Raw genomic sequence first — 22,962 nt, 5'->3', positions numbered from 1 at the left:
GGCCCAGCACTGGCGCACCACAAACCCTGACATGGTGCGGGCACTGCGGGCAACCGCAGACCTCCAGAACCACAGCACCTTAGCACTAGAAAACTCTAAAACCACCGGGCACCGGTGGCTCACATCTGCAATCCTAGTGACTCAGGAGGCTGAGATATGAGGATCGAGGTTCAAAGCCAGCCAGGGCAGGAAAGTCTGTGAGACTCTTATCTCCAATGAACCACCAGAAAACCGGAAGTGGCGCTGTGGATCAAGCCTTGAGCTGAAGAGCTGAGGGACAGCACCCAGGCCCAGGGTTCAAGCCCCACAACTGACAAAAAAAAAAAAAGAAGAAAATTCTAGGACACATTTTCTGTGTGTGTTATGTGTGTATGTATTTGCACATGCAGGAACACCAGAGCTAGGGCTTGAACTCAGGGCCTGGGCACTGTCCCTGAGCTCTTTTGCTCAAGGCCAGCAGTCTACCACTTGAGCCACAGCTCCATTTCCAGTCTTTGAGTGGTTAATTGGAGATAAGGGTCTCACAGGGACTTTTCTGTCCTAGCTGGCTTTGAACTTCAGTCCTCAGATCCTCAGCCCCTGAGTAGCTGGGATGACGGTGTGAGCCACCAGCGCCCAACTTGGCTTGCTTGTTGCACTTCCTGGTATTCTTCTTTTTCTTTTTTTTTTTTTTTTTGGGTCCAGTCGTGGGGCCTGAACTCTGGGCCTGGGCACTGTCCTTCAGCTCTTCAGCTCAAGGCTAGCGCTCTACCACTTGAGCTACAGCGCCACTTCTGGCTTCTTTTTGCATATGTGGTGCTGAAGAATCGAACCCAGGACCTCATGCTGCAAGGCAAGCACTCTACCACTGAGCCACCTTCCCAGCCCATCTTCTTTTTCTTTTAGTACATGTTAAGCCAAATGCTAGCGGCTTACACCTGTCATCTTAGCTACTCTCAGCTACTCAGAGCTACCTGAGAATTCAGGTTCAAAGCCAGCCCCAGAAGACAAATCTGGGATTTTTATCTCCAATTAGCAAGCAAAAAGTTGGAAGTGGATGTCCCTTAAAGTGGTAGAGCACCAGCCTTGAGTGAATAAGACTGAGAGGAACACAAGGCTCTGAGTTCAAGTCCCACTATTGGCACACAGGCAAAGAATAATGTGTTAATTGCACAGATTCTTGCAACTAGGAAATTTCAAGGCCATCAAATATTGACCATATTTTCCCTCCCAGCCCCAGGATCTTTGAGATCCAAATAACAGGAGTCCAACACTCGTGTGTGTTTGTGTGTGTGTGTATGTGTATGTGTGTGAGTTGTACGGTCTCAACTCTGGGCCTAGGCACTGTCCCTCAGCTCTTCAGCTCAAGGCTAGCACTCTGCCACTTGAGCCACAGCGCCACTTCCAGATTTTTCTGCTTATGTGGTACTGAGGAATTGAACCCAGGGCCTCATGCATGCAAGGCAAGCGCTCTACCACTGAGTCACCTTCCCAGCCCAAGGAGTCCCAACATTCTTGCAAACCCCTACCAGAACCAAAGAAACCTGGACATGGGAATTGTAAGGGGAGAGGGAGAAGCTCTTAGAACCCCGAAGTTCCAGTGGGTGCACACTTGCAATCCCACCAGCACCTGAGGCAGGAAGCTCACAAGTTCAAGGCCAGCCTGGGTTGCATAGCGAGAGGACAGGAACTCCGGTTCTTTTTCAGGACCCAGCATAACAGATATGGGGAGGAGCGAAAGCCAGGCTCTGGTTGTGGACATTGGACAGTCCCCTGAGCCTGGGCGGCAGGCGGCTAGTGAAGGTGGGCAGGGTGTGGGGAAGGGAAGGAGCGCTGGGAGACAATCCGAAGGTGTCGAGGCCTCTCCTGGGCCCCGGCTGGCTCCCTCCACCAGGGCCAAGAGCCACGAGGAGAGAAAGGACGCAGCCAGCGCCGGCTCTGCCGCCGGGTGTGTGGTCATGGGGGTGGCAGGATCTTTCCCCGCCAGGCTGCCGAGCCTGGAATTTTCTCTGGCAGGAAGGGCCCACCCTCCTAGGAGTGGAAAACAATCCTTGGCATCTGGCCCCCAAGGCTACAAAAGCCTGGACCAGAACCACTCCTCTCACAGCCCAGGGCAAAAGGGAAACTGAGGCAGGCTGGGGTGGGGGTGGGGGAAAGGCTTGGCCAAAATCAAGAACCTGCAAGCCAAGAGCTGGTGACTCACACCTGGTAATCCTAGCTGCTTAGGAGGCTGAAATCTGAGAATCGTGGTTCAAAGCCAGTCTGGGCAGGAAAGTCCTTGGGAGTCTGATCTCCAATAAGTCACAGAAAAAGCCGGAAGTGAAGCTGTGGCTCAAAAGGTAGAGCACCAGCCTTGAACAAAAGGAGCTCAGGGACAGTGCCCAGGCCCAGAGTTCAAGCCCCAGGACTGGATAAAAAGAAGAACCTGAATCAGTCCCTGGCAGATTCTAGTCCTCCCGTCCTAGACTTCCTGACCACAGAATGGCAGAGCTGAGAAACATAGGGGGTAGGATGGTGGGCCAACAAGGTCACCTCCACGCAGCTCTGCGCGCTCTCGCTCTCTCTGTGTCTCGGTGTCTGTCTCTCTCTGTCTCTCAGTCCTGGGGCTTGAACTCAGGGCCTGGGCGCTGTCCCTGAGCTGCTTTTGCTCAAGGCTAGCACTCTACCCCACTTTCCCAGCCCAGCTGCTCTCTTGCAGTTCTGCCCTCTGCCGGGTCCCTGCGGCGGCCCCGGGCGGCCTCTCCCAGCCTCTGGCTGTGTGTGCAGCTCTGGGTGTCTCTGCCTCTGTAGGTGTGAGTGTGGGGCTCAGTCCCAGTTGTAAGTGGTGACATAGAGGCTCCTTCGCCTGCACTCACCACCCGGGAACATGGGGGGTCCTGTCTTCTCCCCATTTCTTAGACTTTTGTCTTTCTAAGCCGCATCCTGAGGAGGGGAAGGACAGAAGCAATGAGCCCTCTGCTCTGGGGAGTATGGGGGGGGGCACAGACCAGAGATCACCCCCACACACACACACACACAGGCCCCGTGGACCAGCCGCAGGAACACTCAGCTGCGTAGAAGTTTTCACTTCAACTTTTCCTAAATCTGCTCTGAGGAAGTCACAGCCCCCTTGGAGTTCTGCCTCTCGGCAGACCACATCCCTTCTCCCTTCCCAGGAAGCCTGGAGGGGAGGGGAGCAGTGAGCACACAAATGCCCCCAGGGCACAGGATGGGGCCAGGTGCAGGGTGCTGGTGGGATCGAATGGGGTGGGGCAGGCAGGGGCAGGGGGGTGGGGATAGGCTGCAGTGGGGGACTGCACTTCCCTGCAGTTTGCTGGGGGATAGACAGACAGACAAGGAAGAAGGCAGGGCCAGTGCAAAGGCCCTGGGGCAGTAGCCATGCTTGAGGAACAGAGGAAACAGGACAACTGTGGAGGTGAGAAGATCAGGAACGGAATGCGGTCTGCGTCCAGCAGGAGGGAGCTGTGGAGGACCTGGGACAGGGGAGGGGTGCCATTTGACTTGGTGTTAACAGAATCGCCCTGGCTGCGGAGAAGAGGTGTGGGGTCCCGAATAGAGGTGGTGAGACCAGCCTAGAAATAAGAAAGGGAGGGCTGCTGCTGTGGGGGAGACACCGCACTGGTTCTCACACCTGCCACGGATGGGTCCTGAATGCTGCTCCAGTGCCGACCATGTACCCAGTGCTAGGAGCAGGGGAACACAAGCAGCAGGAACAGATGAGGGCACCAGAGAACCAGAGGCTGCCATCGGGGGTCCCTGAGCAGTGGGGTATCGGAGAGGGGACACGAATGCCAAGGCCGGAAGAGGAAGGGGGCTTCTGATGCAGAGGGAAAGGGGGAGGCAGGGAGGAGCCTGCAGGGGGCGCTGCCGCGCCAGCCTCCTGTCCTCCGGAAGCCTGGAGCCCCAAGCCAGTGGAGTGGGCGCACCCTGGCATCTGCTGCCCCTAGGTGACGAGTGGGCCATCATCCTGTGTCTGGCACACAGCGCATGCTTGAGCCAACAGATGGGTCTTCCTATCTGTTCCTGTCCTGTCCAGGTTGGAGAACAGGGTCCCATGGTGGGTCCCATAGTGGGGGGAGGGGGTTTGGGAGGGGGAACTCTCCCAGCTCTCCTTGCGGGTCTCCTGTACACTCCTATACATCCCGTGTTCCTACTCAGGTCTGCTCCAAGGAGGGCATTGTGCAGGAAGCGGGCCATCACGCTTCTGGCCCATTTGCATGCTTTACATGGATGATAAAATAGTTCACACACAGCGAGGAAAACAGGCAGGCCTCGCCACCCGCGGGCACTGCTCCAGCTCCTGGGTCTGCCAGGACGGACGGAACTCACAGAGAGCACGCTGTCCTCCAGCACTTAGCTCACATGTTATTTTGGATGGTTCCCAGCTTTGTGCTATTGATGTCTTCAGAGATTAACGTGACCGTCCTTGCAAAAGGAACTCACCCAGGTATGGTCACCAGGACACCCAGAAGGCATTGCATCCATCCTTCTAGCCTTCTCCCTCCCAATGTCCGGCTGAGCAGCGGCGATGTGCAGGGTTCGGCTGGGCCCTGGGGCCCAGTGGAGGGCCAAGGCCACACCCTATAGGGCAGGCAGCAGTGGTTCAAATTGGCTGTAATTTCTATCTCCAGAGTGGGTGGGGCTTGCCCTTAGATTGACAACTGCCTCTGGCTTCATGAATGAAACCAAGGTTTGGGTCTGAGATGCTGGACCTGGGCAGGTCAGTTGCCCTCTCTGGGCCTCAGTTGTTCTATCTGGGGCATAGAAACACATCTTCTCCCAAAGGATATTTACCCAGTAAAGTATATGCAAATATCCCCAAATCTTAAAACTCTAAAGTATGAGCTAGACACCAGTGGCTGACACCTACAATCCTAGCTACTCAGGAGGCTGAGATGTGAGGATTGCAGTTCCAAACCAGCCTGGGCAAAAGTCCATGCGACCCTTCTCTTAACCACCAAAATGTGGCAAATGAGTTGTGGCCTTGAGCAAATAAAGCTCAGGGCCCAGACGCTGAGATCAAGCCCCTCAAACACACACACACACACACACACACACACACACACACACACACCACTGAAATCAGGCATTTCTGCTTCCAAACACTTTATTAAAGACTTTATTGAAGACTTCATTCATCTCTAGTTTTGTCAGCCATCAGTCTATCACACCTGTAATCCTAGCTGCTCAGGAGGTTGAGACTTAAGGATACCTTTCAAGTCAGCTCAGGCAGAATGGATGGATGTCGGCTTGGCCTCTCAGTGGGAGGCCCCATGGTGGGAAATTGCCAGCTGTGCCAACAGCTAGGTCCCGGCATGTATGGGGTGAAATGGCTGCACGCTGCCCGGGGTGGATGAGCAGGCTGAGGGCTGGCAGGGTGGCAGACATCTTTCATGCCAGAGGGGCCCGCTGACGCCAGGAAGGGTGGCTGAGGACAGGAAGTGGGCGCCTGGGCTATCTTTAGCAGCTTTCCTGGGTGTGTGGGGCAGGCATGGGGAGTGGCCACTACTGGCCACTTCTCCATAGTCACATGAGGCTGCTGACCTAAGGCCTAGGGGCTCAGGGGCCCAGGACGGTGGGGCTGGCCATCTACCCAGCTCTCCCGGATCCCACTGATTCCTGGGGAATCTCAGGGCTAGTACCCCAGAACTCTACTAAGCCAGGAATGGCAAAGGGACACAGGGGTGCCCTTAGTCTGCTCATATACAATAACATGGGGCCCCCAAAAACTCCAGCCATCACATCAGTACCCACCAGTCAGTCATACCTGCCCACTTCAAGGTACTGTGCCCATGATCTCCATCTTGGAAGATCCTAGATGTGCTTCTGCTTCTGTGGCTGAGACACAGCTGGGCCCTGTCCTGGGCTCCTAGGGGGCTGAAAGGCTGGACCAGCAAGGGGACCAGGGCTTATACGCCAGACTGGCAGGGAAGGCAGCAGAGTTGGGGGAACACCCGGCTGTGGGTGAGTTAAGAGTCCAGCGGCACCCAGCCATTTTGGGGCAAGCCCGAGAGCATAACCCCAGTTCTATGCCACCTTCAGGGGCCGGGGACTCCCTGTCCCTACTTGGGTTAGAATTATCTTTCCACATACACCCCTAGTGCACAGAGAACCTTGGGGCATGCTCAGGTACAGATCTCTCCAACACCACTGGATGCCAGGAGACCCTGCAGTTGAACAGGGGGGTGGGGAGAGGCTTTGCACTCCCCACACTCCATTGGTCATAACCTAGCCAAGAACTGTCTTGCTTGCCATCTGCCTCCCAAAATAACAAGAGCTGGTCACAGAAAGGCATCAGACAGCTGGGAAGGTAGCTCAGTGTTATAGTGCTTGCTTTGCATGCTTGAGGCCCTGGATTCAATTCTTCAGCATCACATAAGCAGAGAAAGCTGCAAGTGGCACTGTGGCTCAAGTGGCAGTGCTAGCCAGCCTTGAGCTGAAGAGCTGAGGGACAGCACCCAGGCCGAGTTCAGGCCCCACGACTGCATCAGGCTATGGAAGTGTCTAAGGCTGGCTTATGTCATCCCATCTCCAGACCATTACCTACTAGGCACCCCAGGTTGATCCTGGAGAGAAAGCCCATAGGCCAGAAAAGTGAAGGGGAAAAGGGGGAGAAAGTTGCTCCCTGCTCATAGCAAGGCTTAAGGAGAGATTAGGCACCGTGTCCACTGCTGCTGCTCTGGACCAACATTAGCTTAAACCCCACTGCACAAAATCCCCAATAGGGACATTAAGACCCAAGCACCACCCCATCCTCTTTACTTCTCTAGACCTCAAGCTGAGCTACGCATCTGCTGCCCCCAGCAGGTGACATGGCGCATTGCAGTCAAGTACCCTACTCTTGAGAATGTGCTTGGCTGGTGGAGCCCAAGAAGCACTTGGAGTGGTATGAGCTAATTCATGGTAAGGACAGAAACAAGCCCTGACTGGAAGCTGGGTGGATTAAGCTTAAGGGCAGGCACTCGATCCGTGTGCATTCTGGTTGCCAAGAACAGGGAACACCAGGTCCTTGCCACAGCCCCCTGGACCTCAGGCTGTACAAACACTTCCAGGCCAGTCTACAGGAAGACTTTCAGCAGCTCAGGGGCAGCCCATTACCTGTCTGTACTGAGTAGGCCAGGGTAAGGGGCAGAGCCTGCAGACAGCCTATATACAGTCTACCATCTCCCAGCCCTGGAACAAACAGCAGAGGCCAATGACATTGGGAACAGTTTATTGAGACCTGCCACCAGCTGGGCAATGTTTTGGCTTTATGCACCCTCCTCCTTGGCAATGCGGTCTTTCTTAAGTGGTCCCTGCAGAGACAAGCGGAGAGAAGTTAGAAGGATGGAGACAACATGGGCTACTCACACTAAGGGGGGCCGGTGCAAGCTGCCGGAAGGGGAGGGCAGGGCAGGGAGAGGGTGGTGGGACACTTCTGGATCAAGTGGGAAGGGCTCACCATAAATGCTTTCTTCTCCTCCATGGTCTGGAAGCGGCCATGACCAAACTTGGAGGTAGTGTCGATAAACTTGAGGTCAATCTTCTCCAGGGCCCGCCGTTTAGTCTGTACCAGCAAGGACTACAGGCCAAGAGACAGCCAGTTAGGATTTACCAGAGTTTCAGGCCTGTGCATTGCAGGAGGCCCAGGAGGAGGCAAACAGCCAGCCCAGGACAGACTAGACACCTCAGGACCTCACAGTCCATGTGAGATCCATTGATGGCCCGCACAGGCGCGGACCTGTGCTCCTCAGGGGCCCCAGCCTCACCTTGCGGAGGGTGAGCACTCGCTTCTTTGTTCCCACCACACAGCCTTTCAGCATAACGAAGTCATTGGTCACTTCACCATAATGGACAAAGCCACCCTAGGGAAATAGTCACTGGTCAAGCAAAGCATCCAGAGCAAAGGGCCTCCACTTCAGATTCAGGGGGGCTGCAGCCAACAGCCCAGGGTTGTTCTCAGGGCCAGGGCCCAGCACTCACCAGCGGGTTGATGCTCTTGTCCGACAGGTCGTAGTCAGTGGAGGCGTTGTTCTTGATTAGTTTGCCGTCCTTGATCAGGTAACCCTGGCCAATCTTGTAGATCTAAACAATGGTGTGAGACTTAACACGGGGGACAGACAGGAGGGCTCAAGGACGGCCACAGGGTGAGACTGGCGGGAATGCAACACTTAAATCCCCCCACTCAGAAGCTGGCCTCAGCTCCAGTGAAGTGGGAGAACCTTAGTATTCTAGAGGGGATTCTAGCTGCAAAGGGTTGGCCATTATCCAACTGCCAGACTGCTGGAGTGGGTGAATGACACTAAGGGCGGCTAACGCCCTGGACAAAGGGGCTGCTCACTATCTCAATGATCCTGGGTTTCCCCCAGAATCAAAGCCTCCCTGGCTAGATCAGGCTAACGCACAGCTTTCCTAAGAGAACAAAGCGTCACAGGAGCCATCTTTAAGAAGGAACACCCTTACACACTTCCAATGGCAGAATCACAACTGTCTCACGGATGAGGAACCCAGTACACACACCTTCTTGTTGATCTCAGTGCGGTGATGGTAGCCTTTCTGTCCAGCCCGGGCCACAGAGAAAGCCACACGGGCAGGATGCCAGGCTCCAATACATGCAACCTTGCGAAGGCCTCGGTGGGTCTTGCGGGGCAATTTCTTGGTGTGCCAGCGGCTGGTGACCCCTAGAGAAAGAAATGTGTTACCATGGGCCTGGAATCACCTTGGGACCTGTGTCCAACACAACTTGTAGCTGAGGACACAGGAGGGGACACTCCAAAATATCACCCCCCTGATTTTATTTATTCAATCTGGTCCATACATAGCTGGCACCGCTCTGGACAGGCCTCAACTTCTATGTGCCAGAGCCTAAGCCACACAGACTGCTGTTCTCAGAAGGAAGGCAACAGGGAATGAATCCTCAGTCTCAGTCGGGCGCTGTGCCCAGCGCGCATTCCAAAGCCTCATCACAGAACAGCTGGGCCCGAGGACTGCCCTCCCCAGTAACCACAGGAACAAAGCACTCCAGGGCTCACCTTTGTACCCCTTGCCCTTGGTCACCCCAATGACATCAATCATCTCGTCCTGCCCGAACACTTGGTTCACTGGGACCTGCTGCTCCAGCCTCTCGCGGGCCCAGTCTAGCTTCTCAGCCACTGTACCCCCGTTCACCTGGATCTCCATCAGGTGGGCCTTCTTCTGACGCAGAGGAAGCAGGCGCATCTAGGAAAGACTCAAGATTAGCCTGGCTCCAAGTGTCCCTTTGGGAGGAGTGGACGACGTTAACAAATCTGCTATTAAGGACCTAACAGCTAAGGAGCCACTTAATCCAGACTGTCATTACCCTCAAACTCCAGTGCTTTCAACTAATGGCAGGTAGGCAGTGTTCCCGGGGCAATGCTAATCAAAGTGGCTCCTAACAATGACTTTAAGCCTTTAATCAGAAAAGTGCAGTCAAAAGCCAGGCACCGGTGGCTCACCTGTAATCCTACCTACTCAGGAGGGTGAGATCTGAGGATCTCAGTTTAAAGCCAGCCTAGCCTGGGCAGGAAAAGTCCATGAGATTTATCTCCAATAAACCACCAGAAAACCTGAAATGGTGCTATGGCTTAAATGTTAAGAGCACTAGCCTTGAGCTGAAGAGATCAGACAGTTCCTGGGTCCAGAGCTCAAGGCCCAGGATGGACAAAAAAAACTGCAGTTGAGCAGGAAGCAAGACTACCAAGCTGGCATCTAGCCACCAACCTGCTTCCCATTAACACTCCAGAATACTCAAGTAATGACCCTCTAGGTTCCTGGATAAAAATGAAAATACAGTGCCCTCTGCCGGCCAGAAGAGCTGTCAGCCAGCATGAGGAACACCCACAGGGGCGTCAAAAGTGACTCCAGGAGGAACCCTGGCAATGGCAAGCAACTCAAGCTGGCTAATTCATGGTGAGCAGACATCATCAGCCAAGAAGCTGCTCAGACGCCGCCTCCTGGCCTGCAGTGTCTCTGGTAAGAGATGAGGAACACGCTTACCTGGGTGTGGGCAATAATGCGGATGACCTGGCAGTACTTCTTCATGCTGTTGAAGTCTTTCTCCAGCTGTTTCTTGCCCATGTCATCCTGCCATTTCTTACAGTACTTGGTGAAGGCCTTCTTCTTAGATTTGTGCCTTCAGGAGCAGAGTAGAGTTGGAGCTGGGTGCAGGCCTTCATCACCCTCGGGGTGAGAGGAAGGCACTGGGCACCACGTGGGGAGGGGGCTCATTGCCGGCTTCTAAGGAGCCTTTTCCACCGGCAAGCGGAGCCTGGATGGAGCTCATCGGGCAAAGCCGAGCGGAGCTGAGCAGAGGTCCAACAAGGTTACTGTTAAGTCACAAACATTGAGACTGCTACTCTTGCTCCAGAAAGCTTGCTCTACCTTGGGGCAAGTCTAGCCATGGGAGTATAGCTGGTTTCATGCTGGACTTTCTGGCTCCAAGCAGCCACGGCCTGCTGGATGGAGCCTTGCTCAAGAAATGCCAACCAGCGCGAATAGAAAAAGGCTGCCCATTGTGAGACCATAGTGCTCAAAAAGCGGCTAAAAAAGCAAAACAGCCCTTCCCCCAAAGCCAAGGCCTGCAACTGTGGGTCTTCCCTGCTCTGCAGCCTGACCTCGCCCAAGTTTCAGCCTTACCAGTTCTTGTAGAAGCGCCTTTTGCACTCATCACTGATATGCTCTGCGAAGATCGTCTTGAATGTCCGCAGGCCTCGAGGGGTCTCCACATAGCCAACAATGCCAACCACCACCATGGGTGGAGTTTCCACAATGGTCACAGCTTCTACAACTTCCTTCTTATTCACCTCTGCAAATCAACATCCCCACAAGGGGCTGTTTTAACGACACAGTGAAGGGGCTTCGAAAGCGTGTACAGTGCCAACCTAAAGGGACGTTGGTGGCTCACACCTGCATTGCTAGCTGCTCAGGAGGCTGAGATCTGAGGATCAGTTAGAAGTCAGCCCTGGCAGGAAAGTCCGTGACTCTTGCCTCTAATTTACCCAAGAAACCAGAAGTGATCCTGTAGCTCCAGGTTTGAGTGCGACCCTTCAGCAAAAACTCAAACAGCCCCCAGGCCTATGAGTTCTGATATCCTGAGGGTAGAATAGCCACACTACACTAAACCTGAGGTTGGTTAGGACAGACATTCCCTGGCAACGCTAACCTACTAAAGCGAACTGCTTCTGCAGCTTACGGAACAACACAGCAAGACAACATGTGATTTGGGTCTCCCACCAACCATACTGGAAAGCTGACATTTGAAACCCCCTACGTGGGTGATGGGGGTGTACATACTGGATCCTGGCCTATCCACTTCGCGCACGATGTGCGTCATGCCAGCCTTGTAGCCCAGGAAGGCTGTAAGGTGGACAGGCTTGGAAGCATCATCCTTAGGAAAGCTCTTCACCTTCCCCCGGTGACGGCTGCTGCGTTTGCGAGGCAAGAAGCCCAAAGACCCGTGTCTGGGCGCGGAGAACTTCCTGTGAGACTGTAAAGAGAGCCACCAGCATTAGCACCCACACCCAAGAGCTCTCCCCCCCTTCACCCGCTGTGTCCTGAGGCCCAACCAGACTCCCAAATTGCGGGTAGTGTCTGATGGTCACCTTTTTTGTCTTCGCTCATGTTAAAGAGTACTCAATATGTTAAAACTAAATGTTAAGTTATTTATCAGAAGAAAAAACTAGTTCTTTAGCAATTGATTTCTGGTTGAATCAATGAGATCTGGCCCCCACAGATTTAGGAGACAAAGACGTTGTGAAGGGCAGCAGAGGCCGGCCAGCTGCGGGGGCAGGAGGCAGGTGGCACATGGTGGGCGCTACGTCATACAGAACCAAATCAGAACATGACATTCAGCACAGAGTCTCTGTCCGCCCGTCATTAAGTTCATCATTTGTGGTTTCTGTGTACCCGAGGCCTTATGCGACGTGTTCCCCCCGCACATTTCGAAACGAGGCCTCCGCGGGCCTAACCCAAACGTCCCATGTTAGCACATGTAACAAAAAGCACACCTGTTGATAACCCAAATCTCGATCAAGGAGAAAAATGAGGAAATCGAGTTCTAAGCACGACCCGTCGGACCTCCAGGCCTGCTCCCGCCCCAGGGACTCTCGGGCGGCCTCGCAGACCGAGGGGAGGCCCTCCACGGCCCTCCTCCCCAGGCCTCGCCAGGTCCCGGAAAATGGGCCTGTCTACGGCCCCAGCGATGTCCCCCGTGCCGAAAGAGCACGTTCTCGACCTCGGACAGGCTCTGATGGCGCCGATGCACCGCGGATTCCGCCATGCCCACCCGGAAAAAAAGGGAGAAGACGCCACAGTAGAACCTACCATCTCGCCGCACAATCCCGCCGGTAGAGGTCGGCCTGGCTGCTGCGCAGGATATATAAAGCCACTGCTGGTCCCGCCCCTTCCGGCGTACGTGCGCGCGCCCGAGGCGGACGTCGGATCTAGAGCGCGTGCTGTGGACCCTTTCCACGCCCGCTGTCTCCGCCCCTAGCGTTTGTTCCAAGGTGGACTTGGGAGTGATTCGCGGGCGGACGGCGACCCGTTGGGCTCAAATTCAGCGGGAAGCGGGAGCCTTGGGCGGCTGCCGACGCGGTAACGAAGGCGCGGTGCAGTTACCTCTGCATTGCGTAACGCTGGGCCGGGTGGATCTTTGCACACTTAGCGACTCCCAGATTCATACCCAGCCCGAGTCCCAACGCCGCCGGTGCCTCACGCCTGTAATCCTGGCTGAGGTCTGAGGATCGCGGTTCAAAGCCAGCCCGGACAGGAAAGTCCGTGAGAATCTTTGTTCCAATTAAACACCAGAAAACTGCTGGTGCCCTGTGCTAAAATGATAGAGCGCTAGCCTTGAGCAAAAATGCTCAGGGACAGCGCCCAGGCCCCGAGTTCAAGCCCCACGATCGACAAAAAAAAAGCCAGCAGTACACACACACACACACACGTGCACGCACGCACATAATATCAAGGGCCTGGCTGGAGTGGGAGAAGCTGCAGGAGTGAAAACATTTTCTGATATTCCATGTGAGCAGCCAGGGCCTAGACCTAAAAAGGAGCCCGGGTCCCCAGATCAGGAGCTGTGTGGGATGGAGTGGACGGTGGGGCAGGCTGAGAGGAAGACATCCTTCAGGGACTCTCGATGGCCCGGCTTCACAGGGGATCCACGGACGCATTCACGGGGTTGACTGTCCTTTCTCCTTCCAAGAATGGGCTGCAACCTGCAAACCAAGATGTATGGCAGTCATCAGGATGAAAGGAAGGGAAGTAAAATGAAGCCAGAGATGGATTGCAGCTAGCTAAACATTATAGATCTGGCGGCTTATGCCAGAGGTTTGGAGCCTTCCCATTGGGGAGGGTGCTGTGTCTCCGAGGAGTCAAATAAAAAAGATGAATGTGGTTTGTAACATGATTCCATTCACAACTGCCCGGTGATAAGCGGAGGGCCAGAATGAGCTCAGGATGCTTCCAGCAAGGATTGAAATATTTATCACTTGGGAGAACGTAGGAAAGAAGGGAGGGTTTGACTTTTTTCCCTTTTTTTTTTTTTTTTTTGGTCGGTTGTGGGGCCTGAACTCTGGGCCTGGGCGCTGTCCCTCAGCTCTTCAGCTCAAGGCAAGCGCTTTACCACTTGAGCCACAGTGCCACTTCCGGTTTTTGGTGGTTTATTGGAGATAAGAGTCTTACAGACTTTCCCACCCTGGCTGGCTTTGAACTGTGATCCTCAGATCTCAGCCTCCTGAGTAGCTAGATTATAGTCATGAGCCACCAGCATCTGGCTTTTTTTTTTTTTAATAAATGTACCGGTACTGGGATTTGAACTCAGGGCCTGGGCCTCTTAGCTTTTTTGCTCATCTGGTGCTCCACCACTTGAGCCACAGCTTGACTTCCTTGCTGGTTTAAATGGAAGATGGGACCCGCATAGAATTCTTTCTTTGCCTTGGGGTAATGTAGGAGCCATGTTGTTGGAATCCTGAGTTATTTATCCACCCACTGAAGGATACTTTAGTGTCTGTTACTTGCCAGATTCTGCTATAATTATTATGTATTATTCATTACACAATTTTAATACTCATAGTCTTAGTTTTTAAAGTGCTCTTTTTCTGTTGTTTGGTTATTTGTTTTTGTCAATTATGGGGCTTGAACTCTGGGCTTGGGCACTTCCCCTCAGCTCTTCAGCTCAAGGCAAGCACTCTACCACTAGAGCCACAGCACCACTTCCAGTTTTCTGAGAGGTTTATTGAAGATTAAAGTCTCATGGACTTTCCTACCTGGGCTGGCTTTGAACCATGATCCTCATATCTCAGCCTCCTGAGTAGCTAGGATTACAGGCGTGAGCCACCAGTTCCCGGCTTCAAAGTGCTCTTAACTAGTGCTGCTCAGCAAAACATCAGGTAGTTTAAAATAGGAGTTCTGCCAGCTACCAGGATCTCATGCCTGTAATCCTAGCTACTCAGGAGGCTGAGATCTGAGGATAGAGGCTCAAAGCCAGCGCAGGTAGAAAATTCTGTGAGACTCTTAGTTCCAGCCAAAGCTGGAAGTGAAATTGTCAGTGAACCAATACAGCACTAACTTTGAACAAAAATGTCAAGCCAAAATGTGAGGTTCTGAGTCCAAGCCCCTGAACCAACACACGTACACACACAAAGTATTATTATTTTGGGATTTCTCCCTTTAATTATATTAAAAATACAAAAGAGTTAGTGAATTCAGATTAAAAATAAAGCTAGGGAGCCAGGCGCTGGTGGCTCACACCTGTAATCCTAGCTACTCAGGAGGCTGAGATATGAGGATCATGGTTCAAAGCCAGCCCGGGCAGGAAAGACCGTGAGACTCCTATCTCCAATAAACCACCAGAAAACTGGAAGTGGTGCTGTAGCTCAAGTGGTAGAGCGCTTGCCTTGAGCTGAAGAGCTGAGGGACAGCGCCCAGGCCCAGAGTTCAAGCCCCACGACCAACAAAAAAATAAAATAATAAAATAAAATAAATAAAGCTAGGGGCTGGGAAGGTGGCTCAGTGGTAGAGTGCTTGCCTCGCATGCCACATACATGGGGCCCTGGGTTCAATTCCTCAGCACCACAAAAACAGAAAAGGCTGGAAGTGGCACTGTGGTTCAAGTGGTAAAGCACTATCCTCGAGCTGAAGAGCTGAGGGACAGCGCCCAGGTCCAGAGTTTAGGACCCATGACTGACAAAAATAAATAAATAATAAAGCTACAAGACTGGGATGTAGCTCAGTGGCAAAGTAATTATCTAGCAAGTGCAATGTCCTGGATTCAATCACCCGTAACAAAAAAAAAAGAAAATACAATTACAAAAACAAACAGCTAAACAAATAAAACTATCAGCTGCTGGGAAGAAGGATTTGCTGGCAAAGGCCTTATAGGATATTAACAAGAAAATCACAAGAAAACTCCATGTCCCAGTCTCCATTGCAGTTTGGTTTTGGCACGTGACTGAGTTTTGGCCAATGGGATGTGAGCAAAGACAACCCACCGGGCTAGCATGATCAACAGCTCTTAAGGGTTATTTAAGCACAATAATGAAAGCAAAGTAAAAATGTGTTCCACTATACCTAGAGTGATATATGTGTGTGTATATATATATGCAAATATATACATCAATGCATATATGTGTATATATATATATATATATATATAGTTGTTGTTGTTTTGGCAGTAATGGAGTTTGAGCTCAGGGTGTCCCATTGGCTAGGCAAGCACACCAATTCTGGAGTCACACCTCCAGTATTAGTTTTTTGTGTATTTTGCTTCAGTTATTATTATTATTATTTTGTCGGTTGTGGAGCCTGAACTCTGGGCCTGGGCACTGTCCCTCAGCTCATGGCAAGCACTCTACCACTTGAGCCACAACGCCACTTCCGGCTTTTTCTGCTTATGTGGTGCTGAGGAATCGAACCCAGGGCCTCATACATGCAAGGCAAGCACTCTACCACTGAGCCACCTTCCCAGCCCTTCAGTTATGTTTTGAATAGGGCCTTACATTTTTGTCCGAGCCAGCCTGGACCTCAATCCACAATCCAATTATGTATGTATGCTTCCTACATAGTTGGGATGACAGGTGTGTTGCACTATGCCCAGTAACTGGTTGAGATAGGGTCTCTCACTCACTTTTTGCCCTGGCTGACCTCCAAGCTTGAACTTCGTGACTCTGCTTCCAAAAGAGATGGGATTACAGGCCTGAGCCACAGTGCCTGGCCACAGGAGGTTTTTGTTTTTGGTTTGGGGGCTTTTTTTGGCATCCTAGGGCTTGAACTCAGGGCCTCTTTGTGTTCAAGGTAGCACTCTACAACTGAGCCATAGCGTCACTTCTGGCTTTTTTGAGCAGTTTATTGGAAATAAGAGTCCAATAGGGACTTTTCTGCCTGGGCTGGCTTTGAACCATGATCTTCAGATCTCAGCCTCCTGAGTAGCTAGGATTACACCCTGAGTTCAAGCACTGTGGACCAACAAAAACAAAAAATGCTGAGTAGCTAAGATTATAGGCATGAGCCACCAGCACCCGGATTATGGGAGTTTTGTTTTTTGTTTTTTGCTGGTCATGGGGCTTGAACACTGGGTCTGGGCGCTGTCTGTCAGCTCTTCAGCTCAAGGCTAGCACTCTGCCATGTAAGCAACAGCGCCACGTCCAGCATTTTCTGCTTATATGGTGCTGAGGCATCGAACCCAGGGCCTCATGCATGTGAGGCAAGGGCTCTACCACTGAGCCACCTTCCCAGCCCGAGTTTTTTTTTTTTTTTCTAAGGCAATTTTATGGTGGATTTTACATGGGATATTGTGAAATGGTAATGTCTGGCCACAATGACTTAAGACAACGGTGATGTCAGTCTGAGGAAGGACAGATAATTGCCAGCAGGTGTCTTTGTAGATATATTTCTGTTGTAAGATGGCTGTGGCCTTAGTTCAAATATGACAAGAGTTTTAGCCAGACTCCTGTCATCCTTGCTACGCAGAAGGCTGAGATTTGAGAATTGATGTTTGATGCCAGCCCAGGCAGAATAGTCCATGAGACTCATATCTCTACCCATTAAAAAGCTGGAAGTGGAGCTGTGTCTCCAGCCATACAATGCCAGCCTTGAGCAAAAAACGCTAAGGGACAGTGCCCAGGCCCCAAATTTAAGCCCTAGTTATTGGGGCATGCACACACACACACACACACACACACACACACACACACACATTTAGAAGCTATGTGCCTGAAAATGGGATGAAGCATACACACCAGTGTTGTAAGCTATTATTTTTCAATGTTTGTGCACATACAGTGAGGAAAGCCTACCCATCTGCAGTGGATTGTCTTTGAGGAGAGGCTTGGGGGCAGGCCAGGTGGGGGTAAAGATAACGCTCAGAGATGCCTCTATACACCCTGCTATGCACTTCCCAATGACAATCTACTCATCACTCATTACTTGTGCAAATTCAAAAAGAAGGAGAAATGTGCATTTTGGAAAAGAAACAACACAACAAAATCATTTGGGCTTTTTCAAAATATAGACGCCATGGGCTGGACTGTAGCTCAGTGTCAAAGCACTTACCTAGCAAGTGCAGCATCCTGGGTTCACTCTCCAAAAAAAGAAAAGACAAAAGAAAATACAGTTATTTAGATGCCTCCTGGAGCCTGCTGAATCAGAGGCTGGTGGCAGAAGAAACACAGGCTTCTGGGGCTGGGAAGGTGGCTCAGTGGTAGAATACTTGCCTTGCATGCATGAGGCCCTGGGTTCAATTCCTCAGTGCCACATAAGCAGAAAAAACTGGAAGTGACACTGTGGCTCAAGTGGTAGAGTGCTCACCTTGAGCTGAAGAGCTGAGGGACAGCGCCCAGGCCCAGAGTTCAGGCCCCACAACCGACAAAAAAAAAAAAAAGAAAGAAAGAAAAAAAATCCAAGGAAGGGTATAGCCACATCTCTTCCGGGTCATCTGAATGGTCTTACTGGGAGCACTGGACCAAGTCCCTTCCCATCCTAGGGCCTGGGTCCCTTCTGGAAAATGAAGGTGTTGAATCTCTTTAGTAGATGGTCTGAGATATCCATTTATTTACCTCTTAGGACTCTAGTAGAGTCCTATCTAATGATTTGTTTATTCTTTATTTTGTAGATTGTGGGGCTTGAACTCTGGGGCCGGGTGCTGTCATTCAGCTCTTCAGCTCAAGGCAAGCACTCTACCACTTGAGCCACAGTGACACTTCCTGTTTTCTGGTGATTTATTGGAGATAAGAGCCTCCTGGACTTTCCTGCACAGGCTGGCTTTAAACTGCAATCCTTACATCTCAGCCTCCTGAGTAGCTAGGATTTACAGGCCTGAGCCATCAGCACCCAGATTTATTCTTTTTTTTTTTTTTTTTGTGGTACCAGAGTATGAACTCAGGGCCTTGCATTTGGTAGGTTTGCTGCTTAGCTGGTGCTCTACCACTTGAACCACACCTCCAGCCCCATTTTTGCTGGTATTTTGGAGATAGAATTTTGAGTACTTTTCTACCAAGGCTGGCCTCAAACTGCTATCCTCTGGATGTCAGCCTTGGATTACAGGATGACCACTGCCACAAAGCTAGATGAGCCATATTTTTTTTTTCAGTTTTCTGTTTTTTCTTTTGCTAGTCATGGGGCTTGAACTCTAGGCCTGAGCCCTGCCCCTGAGCTCTTCAGCTCAAGGTGAGCATGTTACCACCTGAGCCACAGTGTCACTTCCCGTTTTCTGGTGGTTCATTGGAGATAAGAGTCTTATGGACTTTGAACTGAGATCCTCAGATCTCAGCCTCCTGAGTAGCTAGGATTACAGGTATGAGCCACCAGTGCCCAGCTCTGAGTATTTTTTTTTTTTGGACAATGTCATCCTTTCCTATTTATTGTTTTGGGACAGTGCTACAGTTTGAACTCAGGACCTTGTGGTTACTAAGCAGGTGCTATTTTTCAGATAGGTTCTCAAATGTTTGTCCAGGACTGAGATACTCCTATGTGTGCCTCCTTTAAGTTGGCATTGCAGACAAGCACCAGCATGCCTAACTTATTTGTTGGCCTGGCACATTAAATCCTCCTAATCTCTGCCATGGGGCCTAATGCTGGGGTGTGTTTGTTTGTTGCATTGCTTGGGACCAAACCCAGGGCCTCACACGTGTTAGGTAAGCATTTGACCACTGAGCTACATGCCCAGTATTTTTGATTTTGAGTTCTTATTTGTTCTTATTTGTCTGCAGGAATTCTGAGGTTTGGCTTGTAGAATGCATTCCTGGGGAGATGTGTTGTCTTCTTGGTGCCTGAGGGGGCCATGGAGCCATCTCCAGGTCAAACTAAGAGTTCCAGCTTGGAATTTTCCAGATGAGGCAAAAAGAAGATGAAGTTAGGCTCAGAACCAGAAGGAAGGTGGCTTCCCCCAGCCCAGCTCTTTCTGAGGAGAGACCCAAGAGAGCCAGGTTCCTTGCTCTCTGCCCTTCTGGTTTACTCCCTTTCCTCCAACATATATATATATATATATATATATATATATATACATATATATATATACACACACACACACATATACATATATATATATACATACACATATATATGTATGTATGTATATATACATATATGTGTGTGTGTATATATATATATATAGTGTGTGTGTGTGTGTGTATGCATGACGTGCGCGACAGTGGGCCTGTACACTGTTCCTTAGATTCTTTTTTTTTTTTTTTTGGTCAGTCGTGGGGCTTGAACTCTGGGCCTGGGCGCTGTCCCTCAGCTCTTCAGCTCAAGGCAGGCGAGTGCTCTACCACTTGAGCTACAGTGCCACTTCCGGTTTTCTGGTGGTTTATTGGAGATAGGAGTCTCACAGTCGCTCCTGCCCGGGCTGGCTTTGAACTGCTATCCTCAGATCTCAGACTCCTGAGTAGCTAGGATTACAGGCGTGAGCCACCAGCGCTCGGCTTCCTTAGATTCTTTGCTCAAGTCTAGTGCTCTACTGATTAAGCCACAGCTCCATATCCTGCTCTTTGCTGGTTTATGGGAGAGTCTTACAGCCTTTCTTACCCAGACTGGTGATCCTTAATCTCAGCCTCCTGAATAGCTAGGATTACAAGCATGAGCCATAGGCATCTGGCTCAAGAATTATTTCTCAACAGCTCAAACTTGAAAGTGTTCCAAAAACTGGAAAGTAAAAGTTGATGTGTGTATATGCGTGATGGTATAATGGCTTGAACTCAGGGTCTTGTACTCTCTCTCAGCTTGCTTGCTTTAGGCTGCTGTTTGACTACTTGAGCTACTATGCCAACCTGGCATATTTCTGATTAATAGGAGATAGAATCTCAGACTTTTATACCCAGACTGCTTTTGAATCTCAATCCTTATATCTCAGCCTCCTTAGGATTACAGGAGTGAGCCATAAGCACCTAACTAAAAGCTGACATGGATCTATTAATCAACCAATCACTTGCAAGCATTCCTTGGTTCAAGGGGAGGAAACAAGGACCTCCCTTTTCTTGGTCTGGGATATAACTCAGTGGCAAAGCACTTGCCTGTCAAGTGCAATGTCCTGGGTTCGATTCCCACTACCAAAAAAGAAAAGACAAAAAAATACAGTTAAGAAAAAACAAACAGACAGATACCCCCTCCTCTCCATGTCAGGATTTTCCAAGAATCTACAGCCATGGTTCAGTGGTGCCCTTGCTTATTGATTTCCTGTGGATTATGAGATGTTTCAGGACAGAGACTGTGCACTGTGTTATTGTCAACTCTCAGAAATCTTCATATACAGATAAGGGGAATGTGTGGACACATGAGCTAACTTCAGATCTTCACTCCTTCCTTGAGGGGAAAATGGTACTATTGGGTCTGATATGAGAAAAATTCTTGTGATTTCCTAATGTGGTGGAGGTGGGGCTTGAACCCGGGGCCTTGGGGGTGCTGAGTACTGAGCTACTACCACTACTGTGCATTACCGCTTCAGTTCTCAGATGTTTTATAGTGTATGAGAAGGGCCAGAGGAAGAAGGGGAAGAAGGATGGGAAAGCTAATCAATTAACAGATACAGACTCAAGCCATCCAAAACACTGACGTAGATTACAAATAAGGTGCCAGTAGCACACACTTGTAATTCTAGCTACTCCAGAGGCTGAGATTTGAGGATCATGGTTTGAAGCCAGCCCAGACAAACAAATCTGAGAGACTCCCATTAACTAGCAAAAAGCTTGAAGTGGAGCTGTGGCTCAAGTGGTAGAGTGTCAGCCCTGAGCATAAAAGGTCAGGGACAGTGGTGCTCAGGCCCTGAGTTCGTGTCCCAGGACACACACACACACACACACACACTTATATCAGGTTCCTCCACTCAGATCCTCTGAATTTGTCTCCCTTTGCTCAAAAAACAGAGCTAACAGTGTTGTGGTCCAAGCCGCCTCCAGGGGGCAGGAGAGAGCCAGCACAGGCTCTGGGTGGGGAAACAAGACCTGATCCAAGCAGCCCTGGGTTTGCAAAAGCCTGACCTGTGAAACCTAGACTGACTTTCAAGTCTGGTCTCATCACTAACACAAGAAGACACAAATACAGACAGGCAGGGAATGTTTCTATGAGAGCAATGTGGTATAAAGAAGAGACTATGGGTAAACCCTACCATTCAAAGGTTCTTGCTTCTAGAAGAGGCCTGTGTATCATCTCATTTCATTCTGATGATAATCCTCAGACTTGGGTACTGTGTTTATTTCCATTTTTTTTCACATGAAGAAATAAGCTCGGAGAGGTGAAGCCATTTTTCCACGGTCACACTGAGTGGGCTGTCAGGACTCTCACCTATCCCGAAACTCAGACTCCTTAACACCACTCTTACTGGGTATTTATTAATTAGTATGATAGAATCTTAGTGCTGGAGGGACAGGACTGGCTTATTATTATATTATCTTGCGCAGGCTCTACCACTTGAGCCACATCTCCACTTCCAGTGTTTTCTGGTTAATTGGAGACAAAAGTCTCACGGACTTTCCTGCCCAGGCTGGCTTCAGACCTCTGCCTCCTGAGAGGCTAGGATTACAGGTGTGAGCCACCAGTGTCTGGCATGCCCTAGGCTTAAACACAGGAAGATTTGGGGCGGGGAGAGAGAGGTGTGCACAATTATTAGACAGTCCGAGTCACAGGTGTGGACAGAAGTGGTCAGAGTGGGGCAAGTTGCTTGTTCTCAGGATCGGTCAGCTGGGCCTTGTTGGATGAGAAAGTCCTTGTTGTCGGGCATGGGCTGGTTTCCACACCTGTCTCAGGTTATTTACCCATCAGTCTCGTCCTTCCTGGATCTCAAGGTGACCGGGAAGAGACTGCGGAAGAGCATGGTTCGGAGCAAAGGACACAGCTACAATGGAGGCTGGGACACTAAGGCTTTCTCTGGCTCCTAGTCACCTCAGTGGGTAGGTCAGTGGTTTCCAGAGAAAGCAGCTTGTAAGTCCCTGTTACAAGGCTGACCTGGGAGGTGGCTGTCCCTGCTCCACCCAGCCTCAGTTTCTCTAAAACCTGGGGCTGTAGGCCAAGCTGCGTTGGGGTGATGAGAACCCACCGTAGGAGAGACCCGGGGATACAGTGGGGAACAGGGCGGACGAATCCCGAGCACCTGCAGAAGAGAAAAATATAAACGGTGACATAGTTAATTGCGGCGTGCGGGACGGGTGGATGCGGGAGCCAGCCTCCACGGCTGAGCCAGGTGGGGTGGGGTGGGGTGCATGACGTCATCGGAGGCGCGGGCGGGGGGGGGTCCGGGGGTGGGGGCGCTGGGGGGCGCAGCTCTGGGTCCATGCACTCATCCGGTAAGGCACCTGCTGGGCGCCTCGTTCCCGGGGACCAGCACGGACGCAGCCCCCGCTCCCTTTCGGATGTGGGGCAGACAGACCCACGGTTCACAGTTAAAGAGAGGAGGAGGAGGGTTTCGGGCGCAGCGACGGCTGGGGGCGCCCGGGGGCGGGGCCCGCCTGCACTCACGCACACCCCGCCTCTCTCGGGTCCACGCTTTGCAAAGAGGTC

At 51.3% G+C, this 22,962-nt stretch overlaps 1 protein-coding gene across 1 annotated transcript; it reads right to left on the bottom strand.

Annotated features, from left to right (window-relative positions):
- Positions 1–7,175: 7,175 nt before the first annotated feature.
- On the bottom strand, positions 7,176–12,328 carry Rpl3 (ribosomal protein L3). The gene is made up of 10 exons (XM_013024883.1): positions 12,301–12,328; positions 11,272–11,464; positions 10,615–10,783; positions 9,976–10,111; positions 8,991–9,177; positions 8,479–8,639; positions 7,942–8,043; positions 7,728–7,823; positions 7,421–7,540; positions 7,176–7,274 (listed from the first exon to the last, which is right to left on the bottom strand). The coding sequence occupies exons 1-10, from the start codon at positions 12,301–12,303 to the stop codon at positions 7,230–7,232; spliced, it is 1,212 nt and encodes a 403-aa protein (XP_012880337.1). The 5' UTR covers positions 12,304–12,328; the 3' UTR covers positions 7,176–7,229.
- Positions 12,329–22,962: the final 10,634 nt, after the last annotated feature.

The sequence above is a fragment of the Dipodomys ordii genome, unplaced genomic scaffold (assembly GCF_000151885.1).
Source record: "Dipodomys ordii isolate 6190 unplaced genomic scaffold, Dord_2.0 Scaffold79, whole genome shotgun sequence".
NCBI classification, from domain to species: domain Eukaryota; kingdom Metazoa; phylum Chordata; class Mammalia; order Rodentia; family Heteromyidae; genus Dipodomys; species Dipodomys ordii.
This window is presented reverse-complemented; position numbering and strand designations above follow the sequence as displayed.